The sequence below is a fragment of the Cataglyphis hispanica genome, chromosome 8 (assembly GCF_021464435.1).
Source record: "Cataglyphis hispanica isolate Lineage 1 chromosome 8, ULB_Chis1_1.0, whole genome shotgun sequence".
Taxonomy (NCBI): domain Eukaryota; kingdom Metazoa; phylum Arthropoda; class Insecta; order Hymenoptera; family Formicidae; genus Cataglyphis; species Cataglyphis hispanica.
Window position 1 is genome coordinate 3538158 of NC_065961.1, and position 14778 is coordinate 3552935.

The window sequence follows — 14778 nt, forward strand, 5'->3', positions numbered from 1 at the left end:
ATCGTCATATATATATCTCCATGGCATCCTGTTACTCATTTCAAAATCATCTCAATTTTCAACAAGCATCGACATTACATGAAAATACAAAAGAAGAGCATTGAACTTCTTTAATCTCTAGAAAAGATAATTTAAAAGGGTTAGTAACACAAGATAATTTAAAGCCCAATGTTCTTCGATTAAACACTTTATTTGTATGAAAATGTCAAAGAAAGATACGATATTAATAATTTAACGCTGAAACTCCGATCACACATTCTCGTAACACATCTAATCGAGTATGTTTTACAGATTTCATCGATAACGGCTACAGAATTACATGCGAGGAAATGATTTGAAAGAATAAAACTTAAAAAAAAAAAACTGTATATATCGCTTGGCGAGAGCCAAGAAGCAACGCAGAATCGCAGAGATTTCACTGAGGTGAGAGACCAACGAAAGAGAGACGCGACAGAATGGATGGTGTGAGGTATTAAATATGAATTTATTTGCTTCGCTCAGACAGACGTAACACTGAGGAATTAACTCGAATGATCGTATAATTCTCCCTAAAGTTAATGATCCTTATTGAAATTGACGTAAACAGTCTTCTTACAATGCTTGTTCCCTTGCGGCTTTTACAATAATTTCGAGACGAGAAATTGCAAAACTGTCGTCGCGATTACCGTGACGGCCTTTTTCTATCTTGTTGAGACCCTTTGAAGGGCATCCTCTCTTTCTCTCTTCCTAATCCGCGCTCTAAATTCGAGATATCGATCATCCCCTAAACGCGTGTTCGCGCTAATACAAGAATTGGATCGTGCGACATATATGTAATATTATATTATATACGATATATATATATATATATATATATATATATATATATATACACATACATATATATATATATCTCGGGTATATAATATATATACACACGAGAGAGGTGGTTCTAGCTAGAGAATAAATTATTAAAATCTACGCATAAAATCGTATTAATAATCGAGGCAAAAGAGGAGAGGGAAAACATTTCTTAATTGTCTACTTATCTATTTACATTAGGGAACGAAATGCACGAGTGTGACTCCGCGTCATCCGCGATTCGAAGCTTCACCTTTATACGATAAAACGCGAAACTCCGCGAGCGCGCGTTCTATTTTTTTTTTTTCCTTAAATAAAATTGCGTTCGCCGACGTGACGCGCGCGTTGTGGCAGTGGTCGCCCAGAACTCGCTGATTAAGGCAGTTGGGCACGCCTCGAACGGAAAGGAGATTAGTTGAGTGTCCCTCGCGAAAAGACACTTCTTGCTAGAGGATCGACTTTGCGGTCCAGCAACGCGCTGACATTCGATTGGGAGCAGTCTTTGTTTCCAAGATCGTATGGAAGGTCATCACATTATCATCATCATTATTATTGTAATCTTTGTTGGCAGGGCGCTTACAATCAATGTCGACTCTACTGGATGATGATTTGATAAACCGTCCAACGATTTTTCTGGTCTGCATACTAGGATAAATCAGTTTGTAGGCAGGAAATATTGTGTGGTTTTTCATTATATGAAATTATACGCCAACGATAGCGTCTGTTTTCGGCATCACACTCCGTTAAGTTAAGAGAGTCTTTTCGCAACGTGACGGATCTGAACGATTTTCATCTTCGACATGCGTGCTTGATAAATGAAAGTCGAATGACAATATTCTTAATTTCTATTAAAAATAATAACATTAAAAAGTGACATACGTAAATATAAAAAAAAAAAAAAAAATACAAAGAATCGGATAAAAAGACGAAGATATCGGGTATAACGTTTTTTGACATAAATACGAATAAAAACAATTCACTTCTTTAAAACTAGAAATAGATAGAGGAAGGACTTACAGAAATTACCATTAAAATTGATGCTCGATGAAGTCGACCTTCAGACTTGTGTTAAACGCAAACAATCCTTAAACGCAGATCGTTTTCAATGAGAAGCGTCGAGGCAATCATGTTATTTGTGTATGTATGTGCGCGCAAATAATCCCTTTGCCATTTCCAAATGGCATTTCGACAACTTACCGTGCAAACGACTTATACTCCTCGATTCTAATGATTGCCTCTTCGGTGCGATCACGTGTCTCTTTGTTCCGTTCAGACTCGCATTTTATGCAAACGTCGCTCTTTGCTTATTCAAGCGCTTTCCTGGAAACTGACATCTTAGTTCGCGACGCTGGAATGTCTCTGAAAAGTGTAATCTTCGACGACGCGAAAGGAACGTCTCCAAATTAATATTCCTCGCGACGGCATTGTCGAATCGACTCGCTGATTCGAGACTTTGGAAGAGGACTTTTGTCTAACGTTTCGAATAAATAATATCTATCGAAAATGAAAGGAAGATACGTTTTAATGAACGATTTTCATCGATACTTTCATCGATCTATCGCGCGTATTCTTATCGCCTTCTGGAAAGAATAAATCATCGAGCGCGGATAAATACATGCAAGTATAAGCATCGTCGAAGATGCGATAAAGACTCGATGAAAGATTCTTTACTCATCCTGCACACAGTGTTTCGCAATATGATTCGATCGTCCTCTCTTGTAGAGCTTCACTGACCAATAATCTATTGTTTTATCAGGTCGCGAGCTAGCAGGATCGCAACCTCCTTCGGGACGAAGGAATTAATCGTGCTCGATATCAAATTAATTACACCGAGAATACGAGTGATAATAATGTCACTTTGTGACGGCAATCTCTCGAATTGTTTTCCCCGAACGACAAAACACCTTAGCGTTGTTTCTTCGTTTTTATATCACGACGATCGCTGCCGTCGATGGGCGAGGTGCTGAATGTAACCTCGGGTCACCAGGCCTCCGTGTATCGAACGTCAAATTCTTGCAGAGCCGGCAATCGCTTCTTCAACGACTCGAATGTCTGGGCTGACAGCTTCGTGCTGTTTAAATTCAGCTTTCTTAGGCTGGTTAATGCTGTAACAGAGCGGGAAAGCGATAAATTAAAAAATTTTGTTAAAAAAAATTAAAATTCGTATAGTTAATATATAAGAGAGAATCAGTATATACATATGTATATTAATTTAGATTTAATATTAACAACACATTAATCCAACATTTTTGCATTCTTTTTACCGATATGATACGTTCACATTCTTGATTTATTTCTAATTAATCGCATGCTCAATATACAACTCTCGCCTTTTATAGATAAGTAAAATATGTATAGTTGATCCTTAGTCGATAGACATTTTTCAAAATTGAGTTTAATCTGCTTCATATTTTGAAATAATTAATTATCAATTTTTTAATAATTAATCAATAATTTTTTCAAATCTCGCGATTTAAATTGTTAGCGAATTCTTAGAGCCTTGGAATAAAAATACTTACAGGCCAACGTAGAGATGCCTTTGTCAGATACGGGCGTCTCGCAGAGATTCAGCACCTGTAGCTTCTGCAGATGCTCGCTGATCATTTGTAGGCCGGCGTCGCCGAATTGCGTGGCCCATAGATTCAAATATCGTAGCGCCGGCAGCTTAATCAGCTGTTCCGCACACGCGGATGTCACGGAGGTGAAGGCTAAGCTGAGGCACTCGAGATTACCGAGGGCGCGACCTCCCAGCAGAAGGGCGACATCGGCATCGGTCGCACGTACCGGTAGCGTCAGCTTACGCGGTCCGCCCTTTTGTTGCTGACAAGAACGAGATCAAACGCGTACATATATGAGCGTATATGAGCGTGATAAGAGAGCCTACGGTTTATCGTCGCGTTCGTACAAAAGAGCGAGGGCTTAAAGACGCGACGCGTGCAATTTTCCGCATCGTCTACCGGAATAAAACGATTCGCGATGACCCTTACCAGCTCCTGTAGATTCTTCTGCCTTTGGCAGAGAGCGGCGTAGCGTTCCTTCCCGGATTCCGTAGACTCGAGCGCGTTGACTATCTGAAGTCTCGCTTCCTCGTTCGGTAGTAAACGCCACTCGAGCATCAAGCAGAGCGCCTCCTGCGCGGCGTCGCAGCCTCGCACCGCCAATAAAATGCAATCGTCCCCAGCTTGCTTTAGCAGAGACGCAATGAACCTCTTTCGTCGACAGCAACACGCCAACAGAGTTGTCAGCTATCGTGAAAATAACGATTTAGTATTTACGTAATATTTGCGTAATATTTTTTGTATATTAATATAATAAAATAGATTGGATTAGATTGGAAATAGTCATCTTCGATTTATATTGTTTCTGTTAAAATTCCTCGATGATAAAATCAGCTATAATCGAGAGTAAAAGTTATCCGATTGAATTTATCCATCGTGATGAATGCGCGGGAGAAACGCTTTCCGATTCCCCATTCACTTTCCCGCAATCATCCGGCAGATCTCATTAATTCCACGCGACGGCGGCGACGGCGATTCAGCTCCGTGGTTATATTCGAGAGATTGGAATGGATGCTGTCAATACAGCTATTGAAGCCGCGCGCGCGCCCGTAGTCTCAAAAGAGGCCGATTCATGAATATTCAGATGGACTTCCGATCGAGTCGCCGTGAGAATAATCGCCGCTCTATTCCCTCGAGAGATGAATCGCTTCTGAAGCGAAATCCCTCCACGCGATAACACCAACAAATCTTATTGTTGGTGTTATCGCGTGGAGGGAAATCGAAACGCCTGGCTCGTGAGATTACGATACACTGAATGCATTATAATCATTTCACGTGCGGATAAATTCGGTGCGCGATAATTACATATATCCGTTCTCTATTTGCTGTTAGAGATATTTGTATCTCTCAGTGTGACCCAAATGTACAAAATGTGAGACGAACGTTTTATACGAGATCGTAAAGAGAGGAAGATACATAAACGTTGCAGTCATGCATTTTTCTGTGAGCATATTCCGTGATTTTTCACGGTCACATTAAATATTTAAGAATCAAAAAAAACTGTTCGAAAAGCGCGCGCGAAAGGATCTTTATAAATGCAATTATTTTTTATAATTGACTTTAATCAAACTTTTAAAGAAATCTGCGTACTTTTACATTTCAACGCAATAGCGTGTCAAACGATATTAATAAACGATATTAATAATGTGACTTGAAATGCGATGTTATATTGAAAGAAAAAGACAAATATATATTGGGAAGAATCTCTCACCATCTCGCCGAACAATTCTCCGCGATCTGGACAAGCTGGGCTGGACGGCGCGGCGATGTGGATCCAACCTGGACGCGGTTCTCGGACGGGCAGCAGAACGCGATGAACCGTGCATCTCGGGTCTTTTGCCAGTCGTTGCATTACGCACATTAATACGGATTCCTGCACTTCCCTCATGGCCAGAGCCTCCTCCGGGAACGGGACGGGCTGCAAGAGCGCCCCGAGACCCGGACGCCAATCGGCGTACTCCGATCTGAAAAAGAAATGTCATTTCTCGATAGATGAATTTAGAGCTGAGAATTTAAATGATTAAACGCGCAAACAAATTTGTTTATGCAACACTTACGCGATGTTCAATACGAGCAAGTAACACTGCAACGGCGGCAACGGCGGCGGCTTATCTTCGTTGGACGACACGCGACTCGACACTTCGAACCTGCGAGCAAAATTGATGACGTTGTTGAAAATCTCGAGCCGTGATTCTCGTTTGTAACGACGAAGGACTTGCCTGTGGAATATAGCCGCGACGCAGATGGACACGAGATTAGGAAGTATCCTTGGATGCGGGCAATCGCTACTCGGCCCGTGGACCGACGAGATGTAATCTCTGATCGCCTGCTCGCCGTCATTGTTCTCGTACAAAGCGGCGACGAAAACCTATACATATGTAAAGCAACACGATTACGCCCGTATATCGTTTATCATAATTTAACAATTGCCCAAATAATTAAAATTAATACAATAGCAAAAGTTTGATATAGCAAAAGTTTGATATAACAAAAGTTTGATATAGCAAAAGTTTGATAGATTCTCAATCTAAACTCGATGCTTTAATCAAACTGTAAATTAAACTAACGCCAGAGGATAATACGCAGTAGTAGTGTCGTCGACTGTTCAACCGCCTACCTGCAGCAACTTCCTCATGTCCGGCGACTTGCCAAAGTCAACGGTGTGTTTCAGGCATCTCGTGATCGCCGGACCGAGCATCGGGACGAGTTGCGATCGCGGATGCTGCTGTGCCAGTCTGGCGAGCGCTCTCGCGAGGGCCGCCGGTGGGGCTGCCTTTTCCAGAAGCGGCGCTACTACGGAAAGCACGGCTTCCGCCCAGCTCCTGCGATCGCGAGCGATCCCCTCGATCTTCGCGTTTGTATCCGGATCCATGTTGGGCTCCTCCAGAAGTTTCGCCACTGCCTCCAACGGAGCGCCCGCCACCCTCTCGTCCTGGAGTGGCGTCCACAGAGCAAAATCTACCATGATTCGCAACTCGCGCAGTATCACCTCTTCCCGGGTGCTCATGGACACCAGATGTTGATACTTGAAAATGCTTTTCTATGAATAGACGAAGAAATCGGTTTTGATTGCCTATTATGAGTTCAATAACTTTTGCCTACTATGAGTTCGATAACTTGTTTAATAACGGGCTCATTAATAAGGTTTTGAAAGCACAAAACAAGAAGGCTCTAGAGACCAAAAAGAAGAAAAATGTGTGATAATTATTATAATAACGAAATGATATTTAAATGTAATAAAGATGACGCGCGATAAAGTAAGTAGAAATCTTAAATCTCTTTTACATCTGTCATGTTATAACAATTTTCATGTCAATAAAGAATAATTAATCAAAGAGAGAGAAAGAAATCATTTATTAAGAGTTAACTTAAACTTACGATTAGATATAAAATATTGTAATATATCGCTCGTGTCTATGAAAACTGAAATGTGAAACAAAACTCTCTCTCTCTCTCTCTCTTCATAATCAATCGACGACATCCAACTGTCAATGCATGAACAATGTTCCTAATGGCGATACGACACCGTAAACAATAAAATTCAATCAATCGTTATCATCAACCTGAACCGCTGCGATTTACTCGTCGTAAAAGCCGCGATACAAAAGGCCGCTGATTATTCCCGGTCGGATATTATATACTGTTCACCGCAGCTGCCATAAAATATTGACGTATCCGAGAGATTTGATGTAGCCGAGGACAATCGAGAATATTAGCCTCACGTGACGTTATTACTTCCTCCTCTTTCAGCCTTATTGTCAGACGTTAATAACGACCGTGTTTGCTCGCGTTCGATCAACATCGGAGAGAGCCGATATTGAAAAAAATGTTTGATATCAGTATTTGTGCATTCGTGTATAATATCGATCGTCATCGAAAAAAAAAAAAAAGAAAATCGAAAAGCGCGCAAACACGATGTTCTATTGTTCGCTTAAAACTGTTACAAGTTAAACAAAATGAGAAATCAAAATTATTCTCTCTCACTTTCTATCATAATTCATTATCGCTATCAACGCAATAAACAAGCAATGATAAATTTTCATGGCAGTAAAATATGACAAGGTTAAAATTAAAATCAACTTAATTTTAATGTGTTTCGCGTAACTCCTTATTTAAATTAATATAATTTACTCCTATATAATAAAAATGTAATGTTCTATAATTATGTCATTAAAAATAATAATATATAATAAATAATAATGAGTAAATTAAATACTTTTTTAACGTACTTTCCATAATATCGAGTGATACCACTGGTCCCTCGTATAAGCGTTGCTGGCTTGTAGAAGAAGCGAGCCATCCGGTAAAACGATGCTGAGACAGTTCTTATATGCGGGATCCCATCTGGCGACAACGTACTTTCGGACCTCCGACATACTGCTATACGGAACAGGTTGTTGAAGAAAACCCGTGAGCTGAAGCAGATAAATAAACACAAAATTCAAACTTTGCGAAAGAAATTTTCGTACAAATATATATACGTGATTGTAAGATAATAATGTTATCGGATCAATAGTGTAAAGAGTCATTTTGGGCTTGCTCGTTTTTTTAAAAGTTTTACGCAAAATCCTGAATACGTAAATATATTCATAATATTCATAAAATCTTCATAATTCACAGAAATTATTTCATTTCCATGTATCATAAAATCACGGCGCGTATACGATAATTCTATAGAATCATAAAATTACATGTATTAATCGATTCAATTAGTATAATCTCGCTTGTTATATAATGATAATAAAATTGCAGGATAAAAACGATGTAATAGCAATTTTGTAATCAAGTCACAATTATTTTGTATTTATTATTCTAAAACATCATTTTATAAGCGATAAAAAATTTTCATCAGTAATATTCTGCTTTTATGAGAAAGAGAGAGCAAGAAAGATTTTATAATGAATATGTAATCTAACTTCAAAATGATATTTTGTTTTTTATTGCGAAAAAAACAAAATATGTAATCTCAGGTCTTGAGATATAATCTCAAATATACCTATTATTTGCACTTCGATCGTCAATCATTTTCCTCTTTCAAATACTTGTAATTGTGGATTATTAGCATTGTTTAACGTATGAATTCGACATGAACGTCATCGCCGTACATAAATTTATCTACTAGTGTTTAGTGAATATAATAAGAATGTTTATACACGTAATACTGACATTACTTCGAAAAATTACTATAATAATGATAATTAAAGGGTAAAATGCTATATACGAATTTACTTATAGCAGTTTTAAAATTAACTAGCATTGGTTATTACATCAAAGAAAAAAAGAACATTATTAATCATCCATATTGTAGTTTAAATTACGATCCAATAAAATATCAGATGCAAAAAGTTCATTATTTTTCTATTAAATTCTGTTTTCTTTTGTCTAATTTATAAATTTCTTAAATAGAAAATTGAAGAAATTTTTTATAAACTATAAAAATATGTTAAAAAGTCAATGGTTACACACATAATTCAATAACAATTGCGATTAATTTTCATTAATAAAAAATTATTATTCCAAATTATTTTAATTTGGAATTTTACTTGAGATACGAGAGATTTTTCTTGCACCTATTCTAATAGCAGCTTCGAGCTAATGTCAACACAGGCTTTCGGCGCGCAATCGGTCTCTAGAAATGACGTAATCACACTTGTCATAACGAAATATATACGCATGAATGTGCATAAAGGGAATACCGACGAATCTGGTCGTGGCAACAAAAAACCAACTTGGCGAAGGAATAGAACTGATGCGAGAGAGGCGGGGCTGAAAAAGGGACGATGAATCGAGGGAAAAGTTGCATAATACGACCTGATGAGGACAATGCGCCCTGGTTCGCGCGTCACTCCAGCGATGTCTCGAGTTCTGAGACTGTACAGAGGATGACGTAGTGTGTGTGCCCTGCGTGTGTATGTGTATATACACATATGTACGTATGTTGCGTATGTATAAATACCTGTGTGTGAATGCCGGGCCGCGAGCGTGTGCTAGTGTGTGAACGTGATATCGGGCGACTAGTACAGAGACGCGAGAGCACCTGCGTGTGGAATAGTGAGTGACGTCAGCACAGGGCGAATCTAGGCCGAGGGTTGAACGACTGGTTGGAACAGACTTGACCGAATCTAGGACACCGCATCCCCTCGCTAAATGCGGCCGAAAGCGACACGGTGCCGATCGCGCCGGAATTCGCGCAATATCTTTCGCGCTCTTTTGAAAGCAATCTCATTTCGCGTCTCTGCGTAATCAGGTATGTCATTCTTTGTGCCATTCTGAGTCTAGGAAATCTGACGGTTGGAAAAAGTAGCGAAGTCGGAGAAAAGAAAACGAGATGGAGTCTAAGTGGGAGAAGATTCATTGGGATGCTGCAACATGCATTTTTCGTTGCCGTGCATAATGAGAGATAAATGCAGATAATTAAATGCAGAAATCTCGAGGGCTATGTACGCTCTTATGAAGAATGAATAAAAATGATTTACTTGGTTCGCTCGACTCGACTACACACATACACAAAACCGGTCCGCAAACTGGAATATTTATGTATGCTGTTTATGATAATTAAGTAATTAGATTACGATTTAAAATGAATGCAAAATATAAATAAGCACTCTATTTTATGAATAAAGATCGATTTTAATTTATTTACATTTATTAAAAGCCCGCGCAATTTCCACGTTTTGATCAAATTCGTTATTTACGGAGAGAAAATAAGCATTTATGTATGATGCGCTAAAATAAAAAAAGGAGTCCGAGCGCTGTGAGCACTCGTCGTTACAAAGGGCGCGCGCACGACGTGAATAATATACAACTTTTTTTTCCTATATCTTCTGATCCAAGGTCATCTTTTGTAAACGGCTTCATGCTCTTTTTATGCAACTGTGTTACGAAGACTGCCATGAATATGCATGCATCGTGCATATTCATGCGTGACGTAAACGATAACAAAACTTGTGCCCATTACTTAACTCAAAAGTAGCTCTAAAATTACTCTCATAATAGAGACTTGATACTCGTGATAACAAAATACTCGTTTCGTGCATATTACGAGCTTTTATAATTAATAGACAATGGATGACACTATTTTACGTACAATACAGCAGAATCAAAGTTGCCGAAATGCGTAAATAAAAAAAAAAAAAAAAATCGAAAGTGAATGACACGCATGCGGCTTATTTGCGATTCTCTCCTTGCATTAAAGCGAAAAAAAAAAAACAAACTATACTTAGAATTTCAAATATGATTGACACGCAAACTTGATTCGGTAGCTGACGTTGGTGAGCAAAATGTAAATTTTTCACCGACTTGTTATTAAATGAATAGAGATACCGGCAAATTATTTACATTGTTCGCATTTGTTTTTGGCTCCGTAGAATCTCCTCTTTTGAATTACAATATCCTATTTGTAACTCGTGTGACATGCGATTGCATAATCGATGAAACTGTGATCAGTCGAACCGTAAACACGATGAGCCGCTCATTAGCATCTGGCGCAGAGGCGGAATCATAATGTTGCATTCGCGATATTATCATTCAAATTACAATTATACATTTAAACATAACAGGACAGCGACGATTCGCGATGTTTTTTACGTCGCGATTGTGCAATTGCAGATTAGTTGACGGTATTACGTAACGTGGAAAAATAGAAGAAGTCAGATAAATCCGCACATCGCATTCGTGTCGTTATTCATGAATGATTCTATAATACCATAAGAAACAATCATTATGAACATTCAACTTTCGCATCTTCAGCGTCGAAAAATGAAACGTCAATCTAAAGTAGATGTAAAAAGAATTCTCAAAAATTATCTCTTAGATCAAACACTTATTCTTGATAATTGAAAATTAAATAAATTAAATTAAAAAAGTAAATGAAACTTTTGTGACAATGCGTCTGAATCAAGCCAAGAAAATTTAAAATTATGATGCAGACGTTTGTAGTGACGAAATTTACTTCTACGTTGGTTGAAGGGAATTTACATCTATTATAATTGTCAACGGCTTTGCATAAAGCAATGGAGTTCAAAAAGAGACCGGAGGTATGACGTACAATATGATTTACGTGTGTAACGGGAATATAATATTGTGACACAAACTCGACAGTTACTCTCCTAGAATATCGTCGCGCAATTCATTCGTTCCTCCTGCGTAATGCGTTTCTGTATAACAGGAAGTCTCTCGATTTCATATCGTGATAAAAGTCAAATTGTAAAAGAAGGCGGAGATGTCGCCGGCACGTGTTGCACGTGGCCAATTTGTCATGTAACACACAAGGTACGACGCGAGCCACGATATCGTGAGTGTGTCGCTATCATTTTCTCGTCATCTATTGATTATAATGCAACGTTATGCAACTTTCTACTTGTAAAAGTGGAGCACAATAATGAATAAAATGAATATACCGAATGGTTTTGACAATAGCGTATTAAATCTATCAAATGTCATAAAATTTTCAATTAAATTTTCCTGGTAAAAAATAGAAAGAAATAAATTAAAATACAATTTTATTTTAATCACTGTTGTAAAGTAACAGTATTTGAATAATTATTATCGTGTCCGGCTCGAGTTTCGTATATTTTATTTTATAGAGAGAAAATTATATATATTTTTGTTTTATATGAATAAGCAAATTGTTACATACATATATGAAAAAGTCTTATTTTGCCTCCCTTTGTGATAACAGTAGGATTAATCGAAAACGGATGTACGTATAGTCGATCAGAATTTTCATTCGATTATTTCAGACATTCACAACTGAGGTCGTTGATCCGAGTCGTCGCCTTTAATTTCGAACTGAATACACGTGGATCGCGCGTTTGATAAACAGCTCGCTTATAGCACGGAAACGGACGAAATACTGTCGGCCTTTGTATTGTTGTTAATTTATCGATTCGCGTGTTTGCCATTTTCCCTTGTCCTTTCAAAATCCCAAACTGTTACTACGTGAGCACATGTATTCGTATATTTAACGAAGTTATGAAAGTCCAATGCATAAACAGAATTTTAACACTTTCATAAACTACTTTGTAAATCCTATTCGCAAATTGAGCATGAATATTTATTGATATATTTCATTGTTTTTTCAATTCAAAATATTTCAAAACCATTGTTGTTTAATGATCACAATCTTCATCAATATTTCATATTTTATCAATCTTTTTAAATAAAGCGTGAAGTAAAAAGTGAAAAATACGATAAGAAAAATTTTCTTTGCAGAAAGTGTCGTTTAGATTGAGCCCGTTAAAAAAATCATCGAATTGCCGTAGAGAGGACGCCAGTAATATACACATCGGTGCGCGGATCTAAAAATAATCCACGCCCGTAAAAGCATCGTCGCCAGCCCAATCGCACTGGCGAAAACAATACAAGATAAACGAGAGGAGCGATGAAATGAATCGATTGTTGGCGAGTGATAGCAGATTGCGATTCGAAATATTCCCGGGAGATTGGTAACAGTTGTCCCAAGCGAAATGATGTACGGAGGTACGAATGGCGAACTTTTTACGAGATCGAAATTACTTCTGCAGCGATATTTATCATATCCATATGTTTTTAATTACATCTCACATATATTTATTAATTTATTTGTGATATAAATTGTAATAACGAAAGCTCAAAGCTGCAAGAAAATGTGTGTGTGTGTGTGTGTGTTACTTTTATTACTCGCACAAGAGATTGAATGGTAGTTAAATAAACATTTCTGTCACTACTAATAACGAAACGAACAAAGCTTATTAAAAAGTCACTACATATGGCAATACATATTTCTAACGTGAGTCACTCGAGTGTTCTTATCAAGGTAACGTCAAGTGTTTTCGAGCGAGTTCAATAGCGATGCCGCGATCGACACATTTTACGATATGTTTGAAAGAATTTCCTCCATTAAATTTTCAAAGAAATATCTTGACATACGAAAAGCCTTCCTAGAATTTTAAAGGAAAGGTTAATTTAAGTTAATTTAAAATTTAATTTAAGTTAATTGAAAACAGTTTAAATTTTAATATTAATTCATATAAATTAATATAATATTAATATATATAAATTATTGCCATAAATAGATATTTTTTAAAAGATATGAAAGAATTTGGCTAAAATTTCTTCGAAATTTTCAACTAAACAATTTCGTTAAATTGACGTAGTAAATGGCAAATACATATCGACATTAAAATACACCGGTGGATCGAACAGTAGCTTTTGCCATTAAATTCGACAAGAAACCACAAAGCGCGTGTATTGACAGCCAGAGCTTAGCTGTCAGTGACATTTTCCTTCTCCGATTCACCTCGCCAAAATATAAATTCCTGCATTTGTGCACGTAGCAGCTTACTCTCTGCCATGAATAAAATCTCTCCGTCTCTTTCTCTACATCCTCCTTTCCCCGTCTCTCCTTTTGTCAGTGAATGCGTATGTTCAGTCAGTAGAAGCGAACTGGCTATATGACATGTATGCATACGCTATGATATCTTCCTCCGTTTTTGAAGACCCGTATATGCGGGAATATTTCTTCAAAATTAACCCATTAACTGCTCTCGCATAATATATATATATATATACGTGTACATGTATACTATATACGGATATGGCTACGAATATATCTCGCGGTTCTCGTGCACGGCAATACAATTACGTTACTTCGAAATTGTTGCATCGAGTAACGAAATTTTGGCGACAAGACAAAATTCGATTAACGCTTCTACTATACTACCGTAATGCACTAATGCCCGAATTATCAGGTACGACGAAATCTCCTCGCATCTCTCTCGTGGATAATAAAATTTGTTGTAAAAAAATGTGCAAACATGCTGGCAGTGGTTTCGATTAAATTTGTTTGTCCGCTTTATTGCTTGAAAATATACAGAGTACAAATTCAAACAAATCGTGTTTTTAGATTTTTAATCTTTACATTCACGATAGCATAGTCAGTTAACCCGTATATTTAATCTATTTTAATTTATTTTAAGAACGCGCTTGAATATACTCGCCTTGAGTTAATCATTTATCTTTCATAATTAACTCTCGTAATACTTACGTCAAACGTCAACATTTATCATATGTCAGGCATATGTTTAAATTTACATGATAGATGTATTGTCGCTTGTATGAGTCGTTACGTAGCATTAGATAATAGTAAATCAAGTTTTTTCGGTTATTCTTTTTTATTACATTTGCGTCGTTTAATATAATATAAATAAGACGTTCGATCGAGAAGCAACATTCAATGGCATAATATGCACATAATCGCAACGTTATAAATCATAAACTTGTCTAACACACGTATCGTTTTAGAATATATAGCTTGTTCTCCAGAAAAAAATTTGACACTCGTGCGAAAATTCATTACGCTTCTTATTAAGAGACTCTTAAAAAGAATTCGCAATCTTGA

The 14778-nt window shown here is 37.4% G+C and overlaps 1 protein-coding gene across 4 annotated transcripts in view; it reads right to left on the minus strand.

Annotated features, from left to right (window-relative positions):
• Positions 1-157: 157 nt before the first annotated feature.
• Positions 158-14778, minus strand: part of LOC126851273 (C-Maf-inducing protein-like) — a 31320-nt gene continuing 16699 nt past the window's right edge. For all 4 annotated transcript variants that reach the window (XM_050595027.1, XM_050595028.1, XM_050595029.1 and 1 more), the window contains exons 3-10: positions 7628-7813; positions 6016-6438; positions 5618-5766; positions 5456-5545; positions 5110-5362; positions 3828-4085; positions 3360-3660; positions 158-2945 (exon numbers count right to left, since the gene is read on the minus strand). In XM_050595027.1, coding sequence (XP_050450984.1) covers positions 2821-2945; positions 3360-3660; positions 3828-4085; positions 5110-5362; positions 5456-5545; positions 5618-5766; positions 6016-6438; positions 7628-7813 — 1785 coding nt within the window. In that variant the 3' untranslated portion in view covers positions 158-2820. The remainder of the gene's footprint in view (positions 2946-3359; positions 3661-3827; positions 4086-5109; positions 5363-5455; positions 5546-5617; positions 5767-6015; positions 6439-7627; positions 7814-14778) is intronic.